Below are 26,547 nucleotides of genomic sequence, written 5' to 3' on the forward strand. Positions count from 1 at the left end.
TGTACTGGTGCGTACAACATAATATAGTAGGAATGAACTTTGTAGTTGTACGCTGTCTGACTTTAAGAGACACAGATTGCAAACACCTGTTAAATAATATCAATGAATGTGTCAGTTGTACAAGTCGTTTTACACGTGCACACAGGCCTAACTACACTGCACCTCCTCTTCTACATTTTGCCTAAATGGACACCAAAGAACGACACACAAGCAGAGTAATAACATAATTCGAACTTTATATCATTATATCATTTCTATTTAGGAAGAAAGATTTACAAAATGTACAAGATGTGCTCAATCAGCCATAATCAAACAAGCAAACAGTGAGAAGACCAATCAAATACGATCTCTCACCCAAAAATATCTCTTGTGTTTGTATGACAAACATTGGGGGGCAGAGGAAGGGTGCATGTGGAGTGAGTGCTGGTGATTTCAGGGATTATGCTGGTTGGTTACATCGCAGGAAGTGTGTCTAAAGCATCTGAGAATCGCTACTACATAATCTCCCATGAAGAGCCCCCCTGGCATAGCCAAACCCCCACCTAGTACAGGAAGGTCAGTACATTCTTCTTTACACCGAACTCATCTGTCCGATCCATTATATATATCATTTCAGTCATTGATACATAGACATTGGGGTAAAACAATATTTACAGCAACAAAGGAACAACAAAAACCCAACATGCATGGAGCATCTCTATATCTCCAGAGGTGATACAATATACGCAGACACAATGTTTTTGTGAAATCATATAAAATGCCATTGACTAATGAAGTTGGCATATTCAAATCCAAGGTGTGCCAAATGAAATCTGGAAGATTAGTCAAAAATAGCAAGAGACAGAATGCACCCCATTGTGTGCAAGTGACACATCAAATTAGTGGTCTCATTCCAGTGGTAATGCAGGTGGCATGTTTGTGAAACAGTGATACACAATTACCTTAATACTTTAGATTTCTCTATGTATTATGTACAGGTTCCCTTTCTCTTAAACACAAACTGACACAGAGTCAATCATTACTAATGGTCCCTAAGTAATAACTGTTTAGATCTATGATATCCGTCTTTCAGCTGCTGCTTAGTGATGACCTGTTGATACTGTACGACTTGAGGAATAAACAGAAGTGAACTGGCTTTTATTCTTAAATACACTGGATATAATGAGCAAACGCACAAAATGATCTGTCCAAAAGGGTAATAGTAACTCTATACAATTATTATTTTTATTTTTTTACTGGAACAATGTCTTTCAAGAGGTGATGAGGTTTATGTGTATACATGACTTTGTATGTGCATGTTTATTTGTCCCAACAGATTGCATGAAGATCAATGGTGAATCAAAAATATATTCACCACTGCCCTCATTTATCCTTTTGAAAAACACTCCTCAGATTGCAAAATGTTCCTCAAGTTTGAAGGAAGTCGTGCCCTTGGAAGATAATATGTGTGTGTATGCGTGCGTGTGGTGTACTGTATATGTTTGTGTGAAACAGTCTTGTGTGCTCTGTGAACAAGTGGCCCGCTCAAGGGTCGATGCGAAAGGCCAACAGTTTGTCTGAGTGCAGATTGTTGAGGGTGCGCAGGTCCGGCAGGCGCAGGAGGAGTTTCGGGAAGAGGGCGGTGTCATCTGGACGACGTCGGGTGATGAGTGACCGTAGGGCGCGAATCAGACCCTCCTGGAGTTGCTCCACAGCCCACATGTCTGAGATGCCAGAACGGTCTGAGGAGTACAGAGGATACCAGTGTGAGTATTTGACAGACACAGTTAATACGTTATTATAGTTCATTTAAGTGTCGCAGTTTCCACAGTTTTCCCACTCATTAAGTAAACTGTGCCCCTCTCTCACCTGCAGAGACCAGCACCACAGCCATGAAGAGAGCCATTTCATCAGGCTCTAGTCCCAGGGAGCCCAACTTCTCACTGAACTCAAACATTGCATCCAGCAGGGAGCCCATGCCCAAAGCCCGCAGGGTAGACAGAGGGTAAGTTTGGCCATTTAGGAAGGTCACCGTGCGCTCCCCAGCATTGAACAAAGTGCAGAACCTCACCATTAGAACCTAAACACACAAGTAACAGAAGGGAAAAACAGGGACACAAAGATATGGTTGAGACAAAAATATACACCAATAATACATTTGGACTCATAAAGAAAGGATCAAAAATTTTGTATTTAATCAAAAGTTATATTAATCATTTGAAATGTGCGTCACTACCTGGAAAGTGCCTGATTTGAGCAGCATGACCTGGTCTTGTTGGCTAAGCCCTTGAAATCCTGGGATGCCCTTGGCAAACTCTACCACCTCCTTGACGGCAGGAGTGAAACACTGAGAGAAGGATTCCCAAATCTCCTGACTGGTACGCTCTGCCCCTGATACAGGGCACGCATTGAGAGGACAGGCCTTAAAGAAAGAAAAAAGTCAAAGAAAGAATGAGAAATCATTGGTCGAACAGAACATAATACAGGAGTCGTAACATAATTCAGCATGTTTCCTGCACTTACCAGTACTTTAGCTCCTGGAGCTAATTTCCATGGGCAGGAGGGCTGATTTGTGGCACTTCCTGCATTACGAAACCTGTTATTATTGGCAGAGCTGCCCCTCTGAGGTGTTGTGCTGTTAGATGGGTCATGGTTCTGATTAGTTGACACTAAGTAGGTGTAGCGATTGTTGTCCACATTGTGGAATGTAGGTTGGTTGTCATTAGGGGCCGCTGGGCATAGTGTGGCAGGGGCAGCAGGGCAAGACTGATAACTCTGGGCAGAGATGGGGTGAGATGAAACTTGGGGAAAACTGGCATCCTGAGAAAAGGGACACGTATTGTTGTTGTTGGTGGTGGTGATGTTCGCCCTCTTGGCTACTTTATCCTGGCTGCTGCTGTTGCTGCTGGTGAAGATGTCACGGTAGGCTCTGGAGATGGCCCCAATGGCCTCTTTTGAGGTGCCATCTTCGGGGCTGGGGGGAGCATCCCTCACAGAAGGGTCCATGTCCATGGCAGCTGACTCATTTAGGCTGTTCATGTAGCTCTGCATCTCATCCAGAAGTCGCTGCTTCTCTCTCTTAGGGATGCGGCCAAAACGCACAGCTAGGGAAGACACAAACAGTGTGGACAGATGAGCCTCCAGTTGTTGTGACAACATGGAGATTTACACTGAACAAGTTTTGTGATCTATTTTTTTTTAGCCTTTTTAAATAAAGAGGCAGGTGCCTTCTGCCTATATAGTAGTACAATTTAGGAAACACAGAACAGTTAGAGCAACTTATACTGGCTGTAAATTAAAGCTTACCATTGTTAAACACTTAACTATTACATCTCCTCATACACATGTACACATCAAAAGCACAACCAACTACAGTTTCGAATGATTTGAAGGAGAATCACGTAAGTTGTGAGATGAAAACTTCCCTCACCCATATCCCCCATCCCCCTTCCCACAGTAACCATCAGCTGGAGAGGCTATTTATAGACCCCCTGCTACCATCTGCCTCATCCTCTCCTCCATCCACCCCTGTCTCCTTCCCTCTCCCGGCTCCCTCCCTCCATTTGTAAGTAGGGCAGTGGGGCAACGTGAGCGTGATGTCACTGGCACTCAAAATTTGAGAGGGAGAAGGATAAGAGGTGGGCTCGAAGCGCATAAATGAGTTGAGGAGACAGTAGTGAGTAACTGAAGAGGACTGACGTGACAGACAGTGATGCATTGAAAGTGAGAGTGTGTGTCTGCGTTTGTGGGAGGGGTGTGTGTGTGCATGCAAGTTGGAGTTAGATGAAGCAGAAAAGTTGGGCTGGTACAGCTTCAAAGACTTTTGCAAGTGTGGCATACCTGATTTTTTTTTCCCAAGTGTAGCAAAAGATTTGTACGGCAGCATAATATTTGTAAAACTGTACTGTTACTCCCATGTGATAAACATAAGCAATTCACATTATACATCATCTTGGATCAAGTCAGACGATTTACTTGGCCCAGTAATATGCACAGTAGATATAGCTATGTTTACCAAATATACAGTAATCTGTTCACTGCCTGCAGGGTTCTTTCATGAGGATGAGGCAAGTAACATAGCATGAGATTAATCCCTTTCATCATGGTTAAAAAGAGGCAAATGCGGACTAATGAGCTGTTGCTCTAAAAATATTGCTCTGGTTAGAGGAAGAAAAGTGTGCCATCATGCCAACGGACTTAAATATTTGCCTATATTGTAGAGCCAAAGTTGCACAGCTGCCTGGTGTGAAATCAGGGTGTACTATTTATTGTGGGCTGCAGGCAGTTGCGTGCGGTTTTCCTGTTTTTGTAATGGTTGAAACAGAGCAAAAAGGGGTTTCTAGGTTGTGGTCCTTAACGCTTTCGAAAATCTCCTCTGTGAGGGTCGACCTGACTGTTTGTTCTCTAACTGAGTCGCATTTTGCCACCCTATTTTCTCCGTGCACCAGAAGTGTCAGGCACATGCAGAAATAACACTAACCTCTTTACTAGATTAGGCAATTCAGGGTACTGGAGGGTGGAGATAAGCAGAAACCATACTGAGAGGAAGAAGACATGAAAACTACACCAAGTAGGTCATGATGTGTGACTACACTATAGGCCCAATTCTGTATTGTTTTTCTAGGTCAGTGCAGATGTTTTCTTAATCTGTGATGATAGGTGATCAATCAATGTTGAGCTATCAGAGCTAAAATTACATGATGTGCACGTCATGCCTGATAAATTCTGTCACAACCACTAGCTGTTTTTTTTTTTGCATCCCTTGCTTAATTGTTGCCCTATCCCTCATTAATTGCAGTAAGATGTTCTATGGGCATACACAAGGTAATCAAGTTGACCCTGTTCTAATTTCCTAAAATAATTCCTGTGTTTGCTGCAGTTTTCCAGATGATAGATAGCTTCGGGGACTTCAAAGCTCCTCTTCTCATAAATCATTGTCTGAGGGGGAGATGTAAGAGAGCTGAGGGAACATGTTGGGTACGTGGAGGAGGAGGGGCTGAACTGAGTGAAAGCGTAGAGGTAACTTTGCTGTGGGAAGATGCTGCAAAGGGCAAGAGAAAGACAGTCTGAAACTTAAGGGAGTGATACAAGGCCAGATGGTAATCTTTGGCCGCGCTGTGACACAGTAGAAGGGCGAGGCAGGTGCAGGTCTGCTGATAGAGTGAGTGCCTGAGCTACTGGCACGATGACCTCAAAAGACTTTCCGCATTACATTTTTCACACAGACCTACATATCAGTACTGTGCCTCTTTCTGGCTGCCCATTTCCCTGCTGCTTTGCCTAATCAGGGCACTGTGGTATTCTAGCAGAACTGCATGAGGGTCCCTCTCATTAAAAATGTGTCAGGATGTCTCACCATCTCTTGACATGCCGACAGAGAGGCATTTCTTGAAACGGCAGTGCTGGCATCGGTTTCGGTTCATGCGCATGATCAGACAGTTCTCATTCTTCACGCACATCTTGTAGTTGATGTTCTGCTGGATGCTGCGGCGGAAAAAGCCCTGAAATGTACAGAAATATGGCATGAAACTGGTGCATCAGTAGCAACACATTTTTTAATCAGTCCACATGATTTCTCTGATCAGGGGAGCTTACCTTGCAACCTTCACATGCATGCACTCCATAGTGGAAACCAGATGCAATGTCCCCACACACTTTGCAAAGCAGAACCATTCCACCTGTCTCTGAGGAAGGGTAAAAAAAAAAAGACAGTGAGATGACCCGTAAAAAACTCATCAAAGGATAAATCTTCATGCAAATTGACAAGGAGGGGATACTAACTGGTGAAAGTTCCTGCAAACCCGCACGGCCTTTTTCCCGCAATGGGGTGTGCATAGGTGTGCTGTGGAGTGGCTGCTACCGAGGGGCCGCTGTAGACCTCTGGGAACTGGAATACCAGTTTGGAGGATGGGGTGGTTGCCCCAGCTGCCTTCTGCTTCAGTGGCCCAATCTCGGTAAAGGTAACCTCCTCTGGGGACGAGGGCTGGGAATGTGAGGAGGGCGACTGTGTCTGGTACCCGCTGGAGGGGCTGCCGGGGCTGGGGCTGGCACTGCCAGAGGAGCCTGCGTACAGGATGACTCCACCACCTCCTGCAGACAAGGGAAAGATTGGAGAACATCAGACCTGAGCTGAGGTTTTGTGGTCAGGTGACTCAAATTTTAGTTCACTTTGAGCTCCTTTTTAAAGCATACAATGTCATTCAGATACTGACGAGGAGTGGCATTCATTTTTCTATGCCATATATGCAGACTACTGTAAGTTGATGGCTGAATTACATTAGTTGTGAACATATAAATGTAAGTTGGCCATCCATATTTCCACAGAAACCGTTCAGCTACTCTACACTATGGATGAGATGTGATGTAATGTTGCACAACCTCTGGGCAGCAGAGAACAGCTCTGAGAATTTGCAGCGTCGTTGCTTCATCCCGAGTGTAACAGGCGTAATGGTGCGCTCAAGCGGATAAAGTGGGCGCTAAAAATACTGCTGGTAGCACGGCAACAAAGCAGGCAGGGTTCCTCTAGAAGCACCAACGAGGCGCTACTTTCTTGTAAATAATTCCTGCGTTATGCTAATGCAGTATTTATATAGGCACCGCGTACATGTGTGGAATTTTTGTTGTTGTTCAGCTGCGTTTTTTTCTCTCTAAAGTTTCGCTTTCCTCGCATCCTCTCCCGCCCTCTTCCTCTCTCTCTCTCTCTCTCGCATTTCTAGTCATGCGTTGTGGATGAGCTGAGACACGGCCTCACGTGTCTGCGGGGTCTGCTGCCTCCTCCGCTCCAATAATAGCCTCGCTCCCCTGGCACCGTGCCCAGCGCCAAGCTAACAGCACGACACCTGACCGCTGCCTCACATGCATGGACTCCTGACACGGTTACTGGCCGAATCAAATCCGCAGTCTCGTGTTGAAATACACAACAAAAATCTGAAGTCAGATCTTGTGTGTTTATAAACATACGCTGACTGGGAAGCTCCCCGGGCGTGAGGTGGCATCAAGTCTCAGCCGCTGCTGTTCATGCGCCACCGACAGTCAGAGAATGTGAGTCACGTTTTTTGCAAAGGAAAAGCCTGGACTGGACTGCTGTAGTCAAGTACTGACTGCTCAGTGTACAGTAGCGTCCAACAGATAGAGGTTCACAATGACGAATTATATGCAAATGAGGGTAAATGTTGAAAATAATAGAAACACATGTGGATCTGATTTAAAGCTCCGATCATGCCTGGCTTGCACATGCAGCTGAGAAATATCCAACATCCAAATAATTCCCCAACATTTAAAAGTCATGCCATGGCAAAGTGGTTAAACCAGCCCAGCTTTGTTTGTGGGAATCATGCATAAGTGCAGTAGGCTTGTCCCTGCCTTGCCCTCTTCTGCACAAGGCTTTGTTTAGCTCTGATGTTTTGATAATCCCTCAACCAGCACGTGTTGGTGGATTTGTTGACTCATGCCAGAGCCATATACAGATCCAGCAGAGGCAAGCCTGAGCCTCACCTCTTCCTGAGCTGACAGTGGTGCCCCCCCCCCTGCACTACTCCACCCAAACACATTGCATGTCCACCTGAAGACTCACATGTGCCAGGTTTATGAATGACCCCTAGAGGTACTGTGCTGTAAACACTGTCAATTAACAATCCCTGTTTACAGTCTGCTCTCCAGTAGTGGTGGCTGGGTACCAAAACTATCACCTGCATGTATCGAGTGTCATACTAGGAGGGTTAATACAGTTTAAATATAAACGTTGCAGGCTTCCCTCATTGTGTTGCACAGGATACAGAGCCACCTTCCTCTTACATTTATTGTGATCTTAGCTTTATCACCATGCATGGTCAAAAAAAGGAATGCAATGTCATCTTTCCTCATCATGGTGGAGGTAAAACAGCATGTTTCTGTATGTTTAAAACAACCATTGCAGAAAGCCCCAGTACCCACACAAGCTGCAAAATGCTATTGCAGTCGCCAGTTATTTGATTATGTGTTGGGCAGCACAACTGCCAGATTTCCTGGCATAACTTGGTATCATCCAACACTGCCACATGCAGGATATTCCAGCTACACCAAACTTCACATGTTCTATGGGATTTCCCACGCAGCCAAACAGGATTGCCACGCACACTGTCACGGTGTTCACAGGACAGTTTACGATTTAGGTCACTGCAGGCAGCATTAATTGAGGAGTCAATCAGTCCTCAGTGCCCATTTTAAGCTTAGCCTACCCGTGCAAGCGCTAATCTGCCTGGGACTGGAAGGCAGGCAGAGAAACGTGAGCGGTGAGCGCTTCACAGGCACAACAGCTCCTCTTCTCTGTTTCCACCCCCTGTCCTTTATCTCTCACTTTTAGCAGTTCACCTTATAATGCAGGACATGGGGAGATGGCCACATATAGCCTTTAGTTGATGTGACCATAGCATTTGTCTGCCTTTGTGGTGTGCAATTTATAAACATGGCATAAGATGACTCCCTGAAAGAAACACAGTGTTTATTGTGCTGTGGCAGAAAATGATGTAGGCTGTAGGCTATGGCCAGTAAAAAGAGTGCTGTGTGCTTGCAAACACGGCCAAACTGTGATCACTGCTTGGGTGTTTGCAGTAGACTTCATTAACTCAGACTTGTGTAAGTAGGTCAATATCACAGGAACTTGATAGAATTGTGTGTATGCGCCTCTAGCATCTCTCCAAACTGAGGCTGCACCACACACCAGCTCTATCTCTAGCACCTATCAGGGGGAACTGTATTAGCTTATCATGGCTGTTAGATTTGAAATCTATAGTTTCATATCCTGGGCTATAGGGGTGTTGTCTGGCACGCGCACTGTGTCAAACATGGAGTGAAAACATCCGTTTCAGGGTTATGCGATTTTATCAGCAGCACAGTTTCAGCCTCTCTACGTTTTTTTTTTAAATCCGCTATCTGTTGCAGCATCGCTTGGCGAGCGCAGAGGATGAGAGGGGAGATATTATGTTTAACAGCAGAGTCACGTTCCAGCTCAAACACACCCCTAAGCGGATGTGTGCCCTGAACCGATGGGTAGGGGACAGATGTTGCAGAGTCAAAAACTGAGTCAGCTTCAACCACACGGCGAGGTCTGTGATTCAAAGAGGAAGGAAAAAAAAAGATTTCAATACAAGTGAGAGGGCGCATGAGGCGGGAAAACGTGACGAGAGAAAGAGAGAGAGAAAAGTTAATGCATGGAATCGCTGACCCACTGACCAAGCTCTCCCTCACCATCACCGCAGGCGGCATCAACACAGGAGCGTCCGTGAGAGCGCTGAAGCGGCGGGAGGGCGGGGAGGAGGGCCCGGGTATCTCACGCGTCGCACGCGGCTCTGCAAGGGAGGCCACGTGAGGAGGCTTTTGACGGAGCTTTCACTGGGAAGACATGAAGCCGCGCTCCAGCCAGGAGCCAGAGCTTCCTACAGTCCGCCAGGGGCTTATAATTAAAGAGCCAAATTAAATAGACCGGCATGCTATGCGCCGGGGTGGTCTGACTGTGCACCACCAGCAGCACAGCCTGCACTGTCAGCCAGGCGCTGCATCTAGTTTATGAACAGTAGGGTGAAATTTATGTGTCAGCATGTGGCCAGACCCGAATTTATATTGTGAACAAATGTATAAGATGATAAAATTACTCTTACACCACTTAATTTCACAGTGATTTATAGCCTAGTATATCTATATACCACTAAATTGTCTTCTTAAAGTCTGTTTTGGTAATGATACAGTTAAATTAGATTTGTAACACAAGCCAGTTATAGGCTATCTCTCAGTTTCTCCCATTCAGAGACTGAGTGATGTCAATAAGCCTCACATTGCATATCCTGCTTGCAATCCAGGAAAAAGACACTCATATTTTTCTGGACTCACGTGTCTGTTTGGGTTTCTTTTTTTCCCCTCTATTTTAATATTTTCATTGCCCATATTTTCTGGAGATGCTGTTTGAGCTTTTGATATGAAATAACTAGTAATTTGAAATGATTTATCACTTTTTTCCATCAAACTAATGTGGTTAGGTTATACCACGTAGCTTATAATATTGCAGGTTATAATATTATGTCTGACTTAATGGGATTGATTTTGATGTTGGCTCCTACTAATGAGTTTTTCCTGAAAGTTTTGCTCAGCCCAGTAAAACTTGGAACCAAAGCAATGATGGTTTTCAACTGATGGTGTGGAGTTAGTGGTCTGTGTTGGTTTAAACAGGCTGAGATTAATGCAGAAAACCTCCACCAGGGGAGTGTCAGAGGAAGTTTTAGTGACAGAGCACAGTGCATGAAGTTATGCACTGGACAGTGGGTAAAGTCTGCTTTTATCATATACATTAATCACCATTGGACAGCTATATGTGATCTACTGTGATAGCATACTAATACCATCATAGTGCTGGTGAGCACATTAAAGTCAGTGTCAAGGAAGACTACATATTCACAGTGTTGCAGCTGACACCCACATGATAGAACAGTTGACCTTTGGCATGAGGTCAAGGTTGCACAAGTTGATTTAGGTATTGGTTCTGGCAAATATTCCTTAATGCATGTTGGAAGATGTATTGTGCATTTTCAAACATTAGGTTTGACTGAGTTTTGATGATATAGGTGATACAAACAATGTTACAACATACATATTAGACTGAGTGTTATTTATCTGTATATATGATCTATATGGGCCCATTTTGTGATGCAGCATATAAGACATGCAACACCCCCAACCCAATCATATCTGCGGGTGAACACACACACACACACAAACACAATCTCATTTTATCTGCCGGACTTTATGAGCCTCGCAGCTCACCACTGCGGCCATATTTTTTACCAGGTTATGATGATGTTTATGAGCTTTGTTTAGATCACACTGAACTCATGAGTGAAATGAAGTCATGTGCATTCCAATAACCTCATTGAAATATTAAAGGTCAACGGACCCAGTTCAAGGTGGTCACTTGCATTTGGATGGATGAGAGGAGGAAGAAAAATTATGGAAAGTTAAAAGATGTGCTGTTATTTGAATTAAAAAAAGCAATTACATAAACTGAAAAAATAAACTAAACATAAATAAACGATTTAATAAACAAATAAAAACTTGGAAATGCCAGCCCTCACTCTCACACACACAAACACCAAACATCCAGACATCAATAAACCACCAACAGAAAAGCCCAGCACACAGCCCTCATCTTTATTGTCTAATAATACTACAGCTATTATCTATGATTACACATTTAACTGCCTTGTTTGTGTCGTGAAAAACACTGGCCCACTTAATCAACATAAATATAGAGTCATAACCCGGTTTGTTGGTTTAGTGTTGCCTTCAGACTGGAGTAACATGTTGACGGAGCACAGGGTGCGCCCATCACCTGTGCTGGAACGTGACCGTGGCTGTTGTAAATGATTCACCGTCAATTAGAAGAGCAAAGCAGAAAGCATGTGCACCTTTGGCTGACCTCGAGAAACCGCTGCCTAATACCACTTAACGGATGGACGTCCTGCAGTTATCAACTTTTATTTGCAACGGTGGCCTTGATAACAGAAAACAAACACGCCCACTATATAGCTACGCCAGAGTTTCCTTGTCCCCCCCCCCCGCGTGAAATGGCAGAGGGCTTAGTGCGCCGTTATGGCTCTGTGGCTCTGACAGATTATGATTACAGTGACAGCCAGTGTGCTGTAGCTCCACGTGAGTTTGTTTTCATGAAGACAGGAAGTAGCCAGTCCCACTATAAACCATATGGCGCGGGTCGTTGGAGCTGCAGTCCAGGCGCTGCGTTTTGACATTAAAACGCAATGCAGCAACTTTCCCTCTACAACTTTGCGTTAAGTGTTGCAGTTACACTTATACTCAACATAGAAACAAGCTTAAGCGATCAAATGTCGAAAGAGCGACTCGTGCATGAACCTAATATTCCCAATCAGTGGTTAAAAAAAACAAACTATAAAATTACTCATCTCAGTTAGTACACTGTAAAATTAGAATGCAAAAGTGATGTTTGGTGCACTTAATTGTGCATGTGACACACATGAAATTGCAAACATATTGTCAACTATACACATATTAGAAGAAATTCATCCGTATTAAATTTAAAGTCAGATTTATTTTTGTTTTAATGATAAACTCAAACAGCGTTAAATTACTTTAGCCATTTGAACGTTGGGATCAACATGAATGAAGCAGTGACTAAATCAATCAATTCTGACTCTTATGTCATAATCAAATGGAGCGGTGGCTACAAGTTAACATAATGTTAAAGTTGAACTCACCACCACCAGGGCTGTTATCCATGTCTTGATGTTGATGTCGACGACTTTAAACAAACTTGAAAACAGATCGTACGCGGATGTCACTAGACTGGCGTAAAAGTCTTTTGAAGACAGGTGAGAAAGTGAAGAAAAAGCTTTGCGTAAAACACCTGCTCCATTGAGCGCAAAAATGGGAAGCAGTGATGGAAACGCGTCCCGTGCGCGTAAAGTTTTTCCCCCTCAGTAAACTCTAGGCAGGTGTCTCTGTCTCTGTCAGTGCTCGGCTCCTCTCTGGCAGAGGTGAAGTCAAGACAGGCTGGTCTCTCCAAAGATACCTGGATGCCTTCTGCGCTCTGGATACTGCGCCTCGGCTCGAGCGCATGTGATGTCGCACGAGCGAAGATTAAACGATTCTCATGAATTCCAAGAAAGTAGAGTCAGCATATCCGCGATACGGGGGTGTCAGGCATGACATACACACCCACTGATACAAACACCCACATCAATCACGTTTGCAGGTGAGTAGGAAATGTGACCGCCTTTCTGCTCGCTCCAAGTTGTGTTGTGTCTGTTTGTGTGGGATTTGGCTCACTCTTTGTACCTCGCGGAGTCCTTTCTCTCCCTCTCTCCCCTTCACGCGTTTGTGCATTTTCATTGGCGGGGATCTGGGAGCTGAGGGGAGTTTGATGCGCTTATTCGACCGTGGTATGTGTTCAGTAAAGCCAAGCTACATGTGCGCTCTGCATGTGCCGGGGAGAGCGCTGCCCTACTGATACACATTTTATGCAAAATACGGAGCGTGTGGTGCGGAGGGATCGAGAGATTGGTGGGTGAAGCACATGGACAATAGGCGTGGCTCACCGTGACTGCTTGTTCTCTGACAAACAGCGCTGCGAACGGATGGTAAACACTGAGACACGCCAAACATCGTGTTAAGTGCCAAGTTTAAAACCCATGTGCCAAAGGAAACTGTAGACGCGCAACTGGACCAATAACAACACACTGTGGGAGTAAACCGTAACACTCAACTTTGGTTAAAATATTACTGAAATAACCAAAAAATCTTAAATTCTGTTTTTTAATATTTCTGCATATGTGATTATTTTTTTTCTTTTTCTTTTCTTTTTTTTTACAGGGCTTCCCCCGTGCGTTTGGGGGTGAGGTAAATTTTTCACATAACAAAAATCTTACTCCCACGTTTGAAATTTGTTTGCGCAACAAGAGCTCCAAACATTCAGTCTGCAACAAACTGTGTCGCCTGTCACTGAACATGCAGGACCAACCAAACACAGCTTGAGGAAAGCGCCCCTTAGTGGCAAGTCATGGCACTGACACATAAGCAGGATTCTATCTATCTATCTATCTATCTATCTATCTATCTATCTATCTATCAACTTTATTTATCCCCAAGGGGGCAATTAGAGAGCACGAGGAGCAGTTCAACACACACAACACACTTAAATAAAAAGAAACCCTCAAAAAGCACACAATAGCAATAAAAAAATAAAGCAGACAGAAAAAAGCCAAACACTACAGTTGTCCTATCAGTTGACAGCCAGCCATGTCTGAGTCTCTCTCTGTGTGTAGAGAGAATAATATAACTAAGGAGGAGGAAAGTCTTAATCTTAATCTAGTCCAGATTGAGCAAGTCTAAGAATAAGGTTTTGCTCTAGACTTGGTCTGGATGGAGGAAAAATTGTGAAATTGACATTTTTTAGCTTTCACAAATAAAATTAAGGTTTCCCAGATCTGAAAATGGTGTTTTGACCCAAAATGGTCTGATATTACCCACGATGTGCGTCTGCCTTCAGATGACTGCCTTACATCACAGACACACAAGTTGTTTTAGGATAGGATTAGCCCTTGTTGTCTCCCTTAGGTGAAATCTGTCTTTGGCATCTGAGAAAACACCTGCATCACAGCAACATACAACCTCTACACATGTGCATGTACAAATCTGTCAAAACGACAGATAACATTCAACATCAACAATTACATATCTATCTATCTATCTATCTATCTGTATTGCTTTATTATATATATATATATATATATATATATATATATATATATATATATCTTATTCTTTCCCATGTGTGAAGTACTTTAAAGACGTGAGTAGCCCAAGAAGAGCAGATAATTACTAGAAAATGGTAGAAGAATTATTCTGATTATTATAGTATGATTGTAATGTCATTATTAGTATAAGCCCTTCAAATTAGACATTGTCACAGGTAAAGAGAGCAGGTTGGGTGTTTATTCACTCGTGAATAAATGCTGCATCTAATTTGTCCCGTACTTACTAAAACATATTTATTGTTTTCTTTCTTGGTTGTAGTTTCCATCTCACCCCGTCCTCGCCGGCAGAGCGTGTGCTGCACTCCTCCTCTGCGCCACTAGAGGGAGTCACAGCGTCATAAATCTTAACGCACGGTAGCTCCCATCAACGCCCCTGAGCTGCCGGGACGCGGTGACGGATTGGCAACAAACGAAGGTAATCTGACAAATGACTGAAATGATCACTGAGGCGTAAAGACCAAATGGCGCGATCTTTACAAGCCGCCGAGCCGTGATAGAAGACTGTCCATGACTTTGTTTTGTCTCCTTCACAGAAAACTTCGGGCGTGCGTGCGTGCGTGCGATTGACATCCAACTATTTAAGCTTCAAACTTCTCTCTCACTCTCTCTCTCTCTCTCAATGCGCTCGCTCTCGAAACTACGAGCAGACACTACTCCGGGCGAAGAAGGTAGGATTGTGTACTTTACATAAATCATCTCCTGTCGTGATTAATTGGATGGTTGTCTAAGAATAAGCTCAGGCAGCGTCAGTTGGTGTGTGTGTGTGTGTGTGTTTACTCTATGAGACTCACGCAGTCATCATGAGAACACGTTATGGCAGGGCACGAGATAATTACAGACTGTTGGGGACTGAGCAGAACAGAAGTCGGCTGCCAACATACACACCTGCAAAACGCTGCTTCGCCTGAGGCTTAAGAGGCAGACTTCACCGCTGTCTGTCTGTCTTTCTGTCTGTCACTCTAAAGCCCCCACACCCCACCCCCCACACCCCTTGTTGAATGTGTTCTTTATGAGAGAGATGCCAGTTAGGTGTGAGGCCCAACCAGAGTACTTTAAGATTTTCTCCAGGCTGAACCTCGGCAGTTTGTTTTAGATTAGCTTCCAGGACGGTTGATTAGGCTCTGGAAAGCAAAGCAAATGAGCAAAGAATGCAGAAAATTTTCCAGTAGTAGACTGTGTGGAATTAGCCTCATGATCAGCAGAGTATTTTTTTTTTCTTTTTCTTCTCTTCATCCCCTGCAGGAAAAATAGCAAACGCAGACCTGTATTCAAACCCAACATACTAAATACATGTCATATACATACTTATATACCAGCTCAACATGCCAGAAAGCAAAAGCAAATGAAAACTTTTTTCATGTTTCCTGTGCAGTATTTAGTGCCCAGCCTTCTCACAAGGGCAGTTTTATGTGCAGGGAAGGAGGCATGGAAAAGAAGACCTTTCCTTTTGAGCTCACAGATTTGCAGTAATTACAGAATCACTTCCATATGTGGCTCTCTGGCTGCCTTCTCGCTGCCCCCACCACCCCTCTCTTCCCCAGTGTTCACTCTCTTTCCCTCTCCCCTTTTTCATTTGCATTCTCCCCTATTCCTCCTCTCTCTCTTTTTTTCAGCTTTTATTTTTTTGGCTTTCCCCCTCATGCACTCAGAGCATTTTTTTTTTGTAAAACCACAGCTTAAACAAAGTTTACGATAATCAGAACATCCTGGCATTTTTGGCAAACGGCTATGCTTTTTGGTGATTCAATTAGACCACGCTTGCCAAAAAAAAAGGAGAAGGGAGAAAAGGGAGGGAAAAAAAGAGAGTGTGCGATTCAGTGGGAGAGAAAAGAGACATGGACGGGAGAGGGGAAATGTTGAAGAATACGGAAATATGAAAAAGAGGAAAGAAAAAAGAATGGGAGCTCAGTGAAGAATTCGAGAGGCAGGAACGGAGCGTGAAGGAGGGAGAGGTGGAACAGAAAATGAGGCAGAGAGAGGGAGGGCTGGAGTAATGCTTTTTGACAGAGGTGGGTTCAAGATGGGTTCATGGTGACATCATGGCTGATTTTCTTGAGGAAAGTATAGACAGGAGAGCCGTTCACCTTTCATTGGACACACATGTTGGGGGAACAGGCAAGAGCGCTCATGTGCTGGCACACACGCTGGTAGCTGTGCCGACGACCTCTGAGTGCGACCCAAAATATGCACCAAAAAAAACTCACACACACTCCTCTTTTTATTTTCTCTTTCTCTCCCTCTCCTCTTCTCTTTTTCCCTTAATTTCTACTGCAGTTAAAAAAAAGAAGAAGAAGAAGAAGCAGCAGCTTTTGGCTCTCCCTCTCTCTGTTCCAGGCTTTGTGCTCATTTGTTTTTGTTAGAGGAGCACATAGTGGTATATGCCCTTCAGTCCCTAACACATACATTTCTCCTTTGCCATGAGTAACTCATTTTCCTGTGAGTAGGATTCCTCTGTGTATGTTTTTACTTCAAGGCGGTTGGACTCTAAATGAGCGCACTTTGCCAGGCGGGATGAATGAGCTCCTTCATTTCACAGGATGTGTGTTTAAGTCTGTAACCAAGAAAGTGCAAGCAAGTGTACTGTATATTTGTGTGTTGTGTGTGTGTGTGTGTGTGTGTGTGTATGTGTGTGTGTGTGTGCAAATGACTCTTGAATGGGGTGTGTGCGTTCACCCCTTGCGTCCCCTGCCTGTCTCGGTGCGGCACCAAACTGCACATGACATCAATCTGAATGTGGGGAAATAGTGATCTCATTACAGGCATCTTGTTACTGATTAAAACCTGCCGCCACAGGCACCAGCTCCCTGCACACCCCCCCCCACACACACACACACCATCAACTACCCCCCTCCACACACACACACACACACATACACACATACACCCCACCCCACCCCCAAGTCCTACCACAACCCATCCATCTCTCCATCTTGCCCTCCAGTTTTCCCTCCCCTTCCTCTTTTCTGTTTCACACCCCTTTCTCTCACGTTCCCCGTACCAGCGGCCCTCTCCCTCTCCCTCGACTCCCAGCCCCTCTCCCCTCCTCCTCCTCACTCCATCTCCCTTTAACCCCTCTGACCTCACTTCCTCCCCGTCTTGCCCCCCCCCCACACACACACAGACGCACGGGTTCCTCCTTCCTTTCTGCCTTTTGCGCCCCCCCCCCCACCACAAGCAAGCCCCCGGGCCCTGCGCTCTGTTGCTCTGCGAATGCAAATACGCATCCAGCCTAAAGTGGAAACACACGACCGAGTATGATGTTTCCATGAATATTTCATATCTTCATAAACACACCCAGAGACGCCGAACAATGCCTGTGTTTTGCCGGATGACTTCCTGTGAGGAATTGCCTCCCTGTGTTCGACTTTTTGTCAGAGCTCACTGTTGTTAGGATTGATGTCTGGGCAGTGCGTTGTGATGTCACAGGCTGAAGTTAATGATACGAAAACGACGGGGGCCATAGGCCATGTTTCCAGTGGTGCCCGGAGAGGGAGATAGCACCCTGATCTATCTTCATTATCCCCCACTCTACAGCCTCCCAGACACAATGATCATAAATCTCTGCCTGGAGCACACTTCACTGACACTGAAACACAAACACTAGTAACCTCTGACCTTCTTGCTGCTACTGCCTACACACACTCATCCATGCACGCAGACACAAGCAAGCATGCGCACACGTTCACACACAAACACACATGGACGCCAATCCCACACACACCCCCTGCTCAGGCTCACTGTCATAATTTAATAAGGGACACAGCATGCCCTGCGCGCTGACACACACTCAACTACTCTTCACGCACTTGACTGCACATTCTGACACAAACGCATGGTCTCAGTCAGACTGATGGCATCACACTGACATGAAATTCACACTTCACACTTCTCATCACTCCAGCAGCTAATATACACCCCCCCGTGTCCTATGGCTGTATTTATCTTCTTGTTTCATATTAACACAATTGCTGATTTAGTAGTGCTATGTAAACAGATATGGGATTTCGATTAGCCTTAGAGGCCTCATAAGCGACACACAAATCAAATGTAAACGAGATAAGGATCAGTTGAAGTGCTTTTTGCAGAAGGGCTCAAGATCTGTGCTTCCTGAATATAAGGTTTCTGCAAAAAGGCAGCAGTGCCTCTCGCCGCTTATCCATTCATTCACCCTGATTATGTGCTGGCAAATCCACATCAAAAAATGTATGAAAGAACATTTCAGTAAGCTACTGTGGACCATATGTGGCTGGAAGCGCATAGGAATAAGGAAAGCGAGGCTGAGAGGGCTTATTACGATGGTTTGATTTTATCCTGGAGACACTTTGGGGTCAGTGTGTTTGAGGATAAGATCTCTGCTTGTATCAGGCCAATTACTGGGGTTTACGAACAACATAAGCAGCAGTTATAGCCGGTCTTAAATGTACATGGAGCTGGGAAGACAGAGAGGAAGGAAGAAGTTCCACATGCTGCAATGGATGGCAGTTCCACTTCAGACTGTGAGATTTGGGAGAATGAAGCGATGCATGGCCAATATGCCTGAAGGGCATCGTTTTAGATGAAGTTTCAGAATAAGTAGTGCATGTATAAGTTGGTTATTTAGAAAATTCTTGCTGCACTCGTTTGGTTTAGACATGCGTTACACTAGATGTTGCATATTTTAGTGGGGAAAAAAAGCATGCACATGTTTACATCGACATGCATGTGTTTTTCTTCTTCAGGAGGTGTAGATCGCCGCTTGAAGAGGTAAAAGTGCCCGTTGAGGTGTGCCTTCTCCTCCCAGTTCTGAGGTTTGAGGTGCTCCCCATAACCAAAACAACTTGAGAAACATTACATTCAAAAAAACAGGGCACACGCCCAGAACCACAAACACATAAACACAGATCTGAAACATATGATCTCATATGGAGAGAGGGGCACGTTCAGGGGCACACCCAAATCTGTCGCTGCAGTCGCAGCACAGCTCTGCCATCTTGCACAGGACTTCCCTGCAGCTGATGTGCCACTGCGAGTTTCATTTTAAGAACTAAAGTGATTTAGGTTTAGAAACCTGCTGGGTTTTTTTAATGATCTTGGCCTAAAAACATTTTCAACTGCATAAAGATTGGCAGGATGTTGTCAGATGTTGTGTATCCCAAAAAATGTTAGTTTCGAATGCCAAATCCTGGTTTTCATTTATCTTAAATAAGATCAGAATGTTTTAGATGTTCTCTCAGTTGTCTTCGTGTGTGATACTTCCTTAATCAGTTTCAAAAGGGCCCTCGCTGCTTTAAATATTAAGTCCTGTCAGTAGTAGTAGTGTTAGCAGTGGTAATAGTTATTATAAGAGTTATTATCAGTGCTCTGGGAAGATTGTCACAGAAACACTGTAAGCAATAAAAAACTGTGCCAAACTCAAACATGAGTTACGCAAAAACAGCACCTACAGTACATGACTGTACTGATCAGACAGGTCGGGCAAAAGTCCATCATGTTTATTCCATAAATTAATAACACCAGGATAAATGACTAGGTGAAACCACTTAGATGTTCTTGGAAGAAGAAACCCACTGGCTTGCCATTAAAACGACGTCTGTGTTAAATCAAAACATAATAATATGTGTTGTTCAGGATATTCAAACATCCTCTCCTATCCGACTGTGAATTTATTGGTCAAACACGAATGATCTTAGATCACGACAGGGCCCCACATTTCGACATGCGCAAACAGTTTGTAGGTAAACCAGCTCTTTAGCCAAGAAGATGAAGGAGAGAAAAAGAATTCACCCCAGAGACAAAGAGGGGAGAGAGAATTAAAAACAGAAACTTAAGCTCTCTGGGCCTTTTTCTTCCCTCCAGGCATTTTGTGGCTTGTGAAAAAATGTGCTGTATATTTGAAGTGTTGGGTCACGTGACAAAGGAAGGCTTTATGAATCAGAGAGTATAATTATTTCTTAGTGAGTGAGAGAGTGAGTGTGTGCCTGTCTTTGGGGAGTGAAAGAGTGATTTTAAGAGGTAGAGACCGGGAGAGGGGAGGAGGAGGAGAGTGCAAGAGGGGGAGTGAGGGGGAGAGAGAGAGAGAGAGAGAGAGAGAGAGAGAGAGAGCCTCATTGCTTCTCTGTCTTTGCTGTCAGAAGGACTCTGATGAACGTACACACATCTATTCTCCTTTCTCTTGGCTAGCTCCGCTCATCAGACCGTTCCGTCAGCTGCTCGATCGGTCCGTCTGCCTCATCAACACAGGGGCCGGTGAGTCATTTGCACTTAAGAAGTTTAGAATCAGTAACTTTAGTCATTGTTTGTCCTCCCGTCTCCTACTCACTCTCTGTTAACAGAGAGGAAGAAAGAGAGAGAGAGAGACTGCATTTTTTTGGGAATGGGTCGACAGTTTTAATTGAAGACAGAGACTGAGTGTGCAAGACACTTGAGAGGCTTCGAGACAATTAATCATTGTTTTCCCGAAATCCGACCAGATTTTCATGTGTAAACACTAAAATGTCCTGACGCACATGTTTGTTTGCATGCAGTGATTTGGTATGTTTGTCTCTTTCTTTCTGCCTTACAAGCATGACATTGAGTTTATATGAAAACATACTCAAACGTGTGTGTGTGTGTGCCTGTGTGCGCATATGTGCTTATTAATGAGCATTTCAAGTGTTACCCAGTGCCTGTGGAGCTCTTTATTATTAGCATATGTTTGTGTGTTAAGTGTGTACATACTTGCATGATGTTTGATGTGTATGAATGTGTATTCAGCAGAGCAGTCACCAGTCCTTGACCTTTTTTTTTTTTTTTTTTTTAATAACTGACATGAACGTTTGGAATAGAGAAGCATTGTTTTCCACGTTTTAGACAGCAGAGGCTAATTCCTGTGGAGTGAGGTGTGTCTGCAGCTCTGGTCCTAGTTTACATGAAAGTTTATTCATTGTGTTCCCATAGTTAGCAGCATGTCAGTGAAATTATTTATTGATGTTGGCATGTGCGCTAGATTAACAGGTTCCACTTGTTACAGCCATGTGTAACACAGTGCATTTAGTGCTGTGTGATTTGGATATCAGATAAAGATCAAGCACCTGATGTCAGAGCGTAGTTTGCCACGGTGCTTTGGTTTATTGCCCCAGCACTGACTGGTCAGTAGGTAAAGCGCTGCAGCTGGGCTGCCTTGGCTTTGCACCTGCTGTCCGCTGCTTATTTCCCCTGGTGGACCTGACATAAGTGTGATGGACAGTTTGATTGAAGTGAAATTGGAGGAATAAAAAACACCCACGCAGCTGAGTGAGGGATGCCTGCTTGAAGGCCAGTGATATCAGCGTAGCCCTCCGCTGTCATCTGGTCCATCAATTAGACACAGAACCAGTGACATCTAGAGTGGAAGAGAGGGAGCCCCTCCCCCCTCGGAGCGCCACCCTTGGGTCGTTTTCGAGGACAGGTCATCCACGCAGAGCAGCTTTACCTTCACAGTGTTCAGTCGCAGCAGTTTGCTTGTCTCCAGTGACAGTTTGGAATCAATTATTACTTGTCCATGTTGTTATATACTCCAGATGTGTATGTATCATTACTCATGATTCCTGTTCTTGTGATCATGAGTGTGTTGTGTTGTATTGTCATCAGCCTCGCCAAGGCATATTCCCATTTTTGTTGTTGTAAATATTTACACATCAAGCATCTGTCCACCCTTAAAATTCTTCAGTCAATGCTCACATACTCTCTATGAGTACACATCAGCAATAACATGCTGGTAAAATAGCACTGTATGTCCACAGAAATAACTACTTTGGAACAAAAGCATAAAAGAGTTCTATTTTTCTTGTATTGAAACAGTGTGATTAGTGGTTCGTGCCCTTCAAATTTAGACATGTCTGATATGGATCAAAAAGTTAAATGTCATCTAAAAGATACAGTGAAAACAGGAAACATCAGTAAAACAGTCAAAGTTTAAAAAAGTCGGTTTATACAACAGATTTATATGATACACATAATTTCCAGTATATTTTTACATTGAGTTTTTGACAAAGTTTCATGACAATGTTTCATGATAATGCTCATCAGGTGGAACCACTGAAGCAACATTTGACCCATAAAAGCTCCTGTATTGCAAAATCCGCTGTCTTTGTGACATGACTTTGAGCAGTAAATCTGGGAGTTGTTGATGCCTGTCTGTTTCTGGAATTTCTGTAGCCATTAAGGCCAAGTAGTAGGGAGGGGTTAAGACAGGTGGTTTTAGGGGAATCGAGGGGCTCTCCGCTGCCACACTATAATTAACAAGGAAACTATCTGCACACCATTTCCTATGTCTATTTTTGCAGGTGTGCCGCTCTCATTGTGAGGCTTTACATTTACAATTACATTTTCAGCTCGCCTCTGAGCCCTCATTAAAAGCGCTTTTGGCACAAAATTATACTTGTGTGTGTTGTTTTGCATGTTGTGCTCGCATGTGTGTGTTTGGGCCTGCTCGTGTCTGAGAGTTGCTTTGGCTCCCGAGGCTAAAAGTGGTGGTGGTGAAACCCATCCATTATGTATCTCTTTATACAGAGAGAGGATTGTTTTCTCTCTGAGTTGAGGAAGAGAAACACCTTCATAGTTGCCTGTGCGAATCCTCAACAGTTCCTCTTTCAGTAATTACTACACGAGACGTGTGGGCACCAACTTTGTTTTTCACTTCTAGCAGGGTAGCCATCGCAGTGTTGCCACTTTTAACTTTCTTCTCTTGCTTTATTTCCTGTCTCTCTCTGGCTCTGTCTTTATTTCTCAATATGTCTTAACATCATCTGTCTTTGCCTTTTCCTGTTGTGGTGTGTTTTCTCATTCTGCTGGACCCTCTGCTGGAGTCTCCATGTTGAGTACTCCAAAGAGCTCATACCACATCATGGAAACAGCAAGCTGTCAGGATGACTTCATCATGTCACAAAGTGTTTTATGTCTCACTGTGAGTTCTCACTCTTTCCATGCTTCTCTCCACCACTGCAAGTCAACACAGCTTGTTATGTGACATTATGGTCAAACAAAGAAAAGAGAGAGAGAGAGAGACATTAAAAAAAATAGAAAAAAAAGTTGGGAATCAATGTTTAAAGATTTCATGAAGACACTCCCCAGTGGCACTCCTGAAAAACAATACGACTTTAAGTGACAAATGATTATACAAAGGTGATACTTGCATTGTTGCTGTAAGCAAATATGTGTTTGTGCGATGCCAAAAGCAGGCAGATGTCAAACAAGTTTGAGGTGATGGTATGCAGGTCTGTGTGGAGACACTGGGCGTCTGTCACTAGGTGTCTCTCTCAGAGCCATTAGCCAGCCACTTGTTGAAAGACTGGGAGCTGTCAGCTTTGCATCAGATAATAGTGTTGAGGATATTGTTTTCACAGCCAAAATACTGCTGACGCCAGTGACAAGATCAGATAACGCTCTCGTGATCCTGTTGCAGTATGAACATTTTAATTTTAATTGACAGCTCTGAGTCCATAAACTGTTTCTGATGGCTCTATGTGGGCATATTAAGCAGCAATGATGACGCTAAATATTCATTTTGCTCCAAGCAGTTGGAAGAGCCAGTCTGTCAACTCTGTTAGGACACATGGGTTATAAAATCATTGTTTAACTGCTGTGGTGGTATGACTTCATCCACGACCCAAAACTTAAACATAACCTTCTCTTTCTCAAGTCGTTTCCTTTACAAAAGTTACTGAACATAAATCATTTTACGATGTTGACAATTGGGAGACAGTGCCTGGAAGACATGCACAGAAAGAAGAAAAGAAATGAACAGGAGTGGGCAAGTCAGAGGTGGAAAAAGAGCGAGAGGACTCTGTGATTCTGCCAAGCTTTCTCCTGCCAGGATACATGGTACAGTTCATTTATCTTGAGGCTGTGAATTTACAATTCAATCCTTTGAGTAAAGGTTTTGACTTGCAGCTCTGCCCAGGCTGATTGACACATATTTCTATTTCACCTCGCAGAAAATTTCTGAAAATTGCACATCATGGCCCTCTGGGTAATTGATTATACTCAACAAAAACCTGTGGACTCACCCAATCTCAGAAAACTGAAACAAAGAGAAGTCCCTGCAAGAGTCAGTGTGCAAAGAGAAGAGCTGTAAAAATTTGACTTCAAAGGCAAATATCCACAAAGACAAACATACAATTATAACTCAATATAACATTACACAGTTACTGTAATTTTGTGTGTGTGTGTGTGTGTGTTTTCCTTGACTGGAATAAGAAATGTCCTCCAGTAAACAAACCGGGGCAGCCATGGCACCCAGAATCCTGCTCACATACGCCGAGTAATCACCTGTGGTTTCTTGTGCTGACTAAAAAAACCCACTGCCTTTCTTGGTTGTGTGGCGCAGGGCTTCCTGAGATGCCGTGATTTATTTGTTATGTTTGACTGCAGTTCTTAATGCCTGAGGGGCCTTGCGCCGTCACAACGGTTAAGGCACAATTGTTGTTTTGCTCACAGAGGATTTGATACCCTTTGTTTGACAGACATTCAATCTGTGGGAACTGCTTTCTCTCTCTCTCTCCCTCTCTCCTGTCTTTTTTTTTTTTACTCTCTATGCTCAATTCGCTGTTCTGCTCCATCTTTTTGTTGAAATCCAAACTCTTCAGCAAACAAGGGAATCTCATTCTCGCGAAGCGTGCCTCATCTTGTAGCGCCGCCTCTAAATTGCCCACTTGATTGATTTCATTTCATTTGCTACATGGCGTCTTGTCCTGATAAAATCGATGGATTATCTCAAGTGTAACCAATGAGTCTGCACTAACATGATGAACTACTGTGAGGTCTGACACTCCACTATTTACAGAAACAACCAAAGTAAATTTAAACTGCCACAGCGCACCTCTTAGGCAATGATGGAAAGTCCCAACAGCAGCAGCGAGAGCAGCACCAGCAGCAGCTGTGAACCCACCCATAGCTGGCTCTGGTGCTCCTCGTCTGCCTGGCCGCCTGCTGCCTCCTGTGTGCCCCCCAGGCTCAGGGGAAGTGGGGAGGCCCTCCATGCCCATTTGGCCCTGGCTAACAGGGTATGAGGTCACTCCAAATTCCCCTTATCCCCTTATAGCCCCAGACGGGCTGGCGAAGCGAGTCTACCACAGGACCCAACATAAAACATAAATGGCTCTGTAAAAAGCTGCTGGGCTGATGTGACTCATTAAAAAACACTGGCGCCAACTCTTTTATTAATTCATTATTGTGTTTGGGGAGAGTAAAGTTACCGGGCTCTGTTTTAAAAGGCTGCGTTTCTCCTTGTGTTCTTCAGTGTCTTTCCTAGTCTCTTTGTTTCATGACATTATGTGTGAATACAGTGATTCAGTGGTTTTGCTGTTCTTAGGCAGGATTCTCCGCTCGGTTCCGGGGGTCTGGAAGCTTGTTTTAAGCTTAAGTTTTGGATAAATATACCATTGTTTCCTCATGTGGGAACACAAAAGTCACATGCGCACACAGTCCCACTCTCTGCCATGATTTCTCTTTTTGCTCACACATCCTCATTTTTCTCTTTATCCCTCTCTTTTCTCCCAGCACTCGCAGACAGATTGTGCTGCCTTTATGGGGCCTGCTTTGAGTTCATGAGGCAGATACCCAAACGGGCCAAACGCTGGCCAAGTACATACTCATAATACGCACACACACACACACACACACACACACACACACACACACACACACACATTGTGAGTCTGTGCGTTGCTGGCAGTTTTGTTTTTCCAATCTGTACCTCTTCTCCCATTAGACCCACTGTGAAATCTGTAGTGATGTTTTTTGTGCGTTAGCCACACATTGGAACCGCTGCACAGGGTCATGGTACAAGTTGTATAAGCAGTAGAGGGATGGAGATGTGGTGCGGGTGGGGGGTGGGGGGGGTTGTGTGTGTGAAGGAGAGAATTGGGTATAAGGACATGATTATAGAGTGGAGATGTGGGGTGGGTCAGAAAAGGGAGAAAAAAAAATCAAAGGTAGCGCAGACGAGGACCAGGCTGAAAAAGGGTAAGAAAGAAAGCGAGAAGTACGGAGGGGAAAGAAGGAAAGAAAAAGAAAGATGGCAGTACGGCCGTGTTGGCAGGATGGGGGTGGGTGCCTATCGGCGGCTGCTCCTTCCTGAAACGTGGCCACCCGAGCCTGCCTGGGCCCTGGATGCACATGTGGAACAGTTTACTGTAATGGAACTCTAAATTAGTGGTGGTTTGAAGCTGCCTGCAGCAGTAGGGTGTAATTAACTGGCTCTGTTGAAAGAGAAAGAGCCAGAAAGAGAGGCAGGGAGGGAGCCAGAGCCCTGGAA

General features: G+C 44.2%; 2 protein-coding genes and 1 long non-coding RNA gene across 4 annotated transcripts in view; 2 read left to right on the forward strand and 1 right to left on the reverse strand.

Annotated features, from left to right (window-relative positions):
• Window positions 1–219: 219 nt before the first annotated feature.
• nr1d4a (nuclear receptor subfamily 1, group D, member 4a) lies at window positions 220–12,385 on the reverse strand. The gene is made up of 8 exons (XM_018665923.2): window positions 12,237–12,385; window positions 5,761–6,069; window positions 5,575–5,663; window positions 5,336–5,480; window positions 2,503–3,083; window positions 2,216–2,401; window positions 1,849–2,059; window positions 220–1,721 (listed from the first exon to the last, which is right to left on the reverse strand). The coding sequence occupies exons 1-8, from the start codon at window positions 12,256–12,258 to the stop codon at window positions 1,525–1,527; spliced, it is 1,740 nt and encodes a 579-aa protein (XP_018521439.1). The 5' UTR covers window positions 12,259–12,385; the 3' UTR covers window positions 220–1,524.
• On the forward strand, window positions 1,602–12,230 carry LOC127142564 (uncharacterized). Its single transcript, XR_007813408.1, has 3 exons — window positions 1,602–1,745; window positions 1,855–1,984; window positions 9,216–12,230. It is a non-coding gene; the product is annotated as an uncharacterized LOC127142564 (long non-coding RNA).
• Window positions 12,386–12,590: 205 nt separating the features above from the next.
• rarga (retinoic acid receptor gamma a) overlaps window positions 12,591–26,547 on the forward strand; it is a 45,889-nt gene continuing 31,932 nt past the window's right edge. Inside the window, exons 1-3 of one of the 2 annotated variants that reach the window (XM_051071211.1) lie at window positions 12,591–12,733; window positions 14,554–14,709; window positions 14,828–14,962. The gene's annotated coding sequence lies outside the window, so the exon portion shown is untranslated. Of the gene's footprint in view, window positions 12,734–14,553; window positions 14,710–14,827; window positions 14,963–20,369; window positions 20,520–26,547 lie in introns of those variants that run through there. The other variant, XM_018665925.2, reaches the window with a different exon arrangement.

The sequence above is a fragment of the Lates calcarifer genome, linkage group LG6 (genome assembly GCF_001640805.2).
Source record: "Lates calcarifer isolate ASB-BC8 linkage group LG6, TLL_Latcal_v3, whole genome shotgun sequence".
Taxonomy (NCBI): domain Eukaryota; kingdom Metazoa; phylum Chordata; class Actinopteri; family Centropomidae; genus Lates; species Lates calcarifer.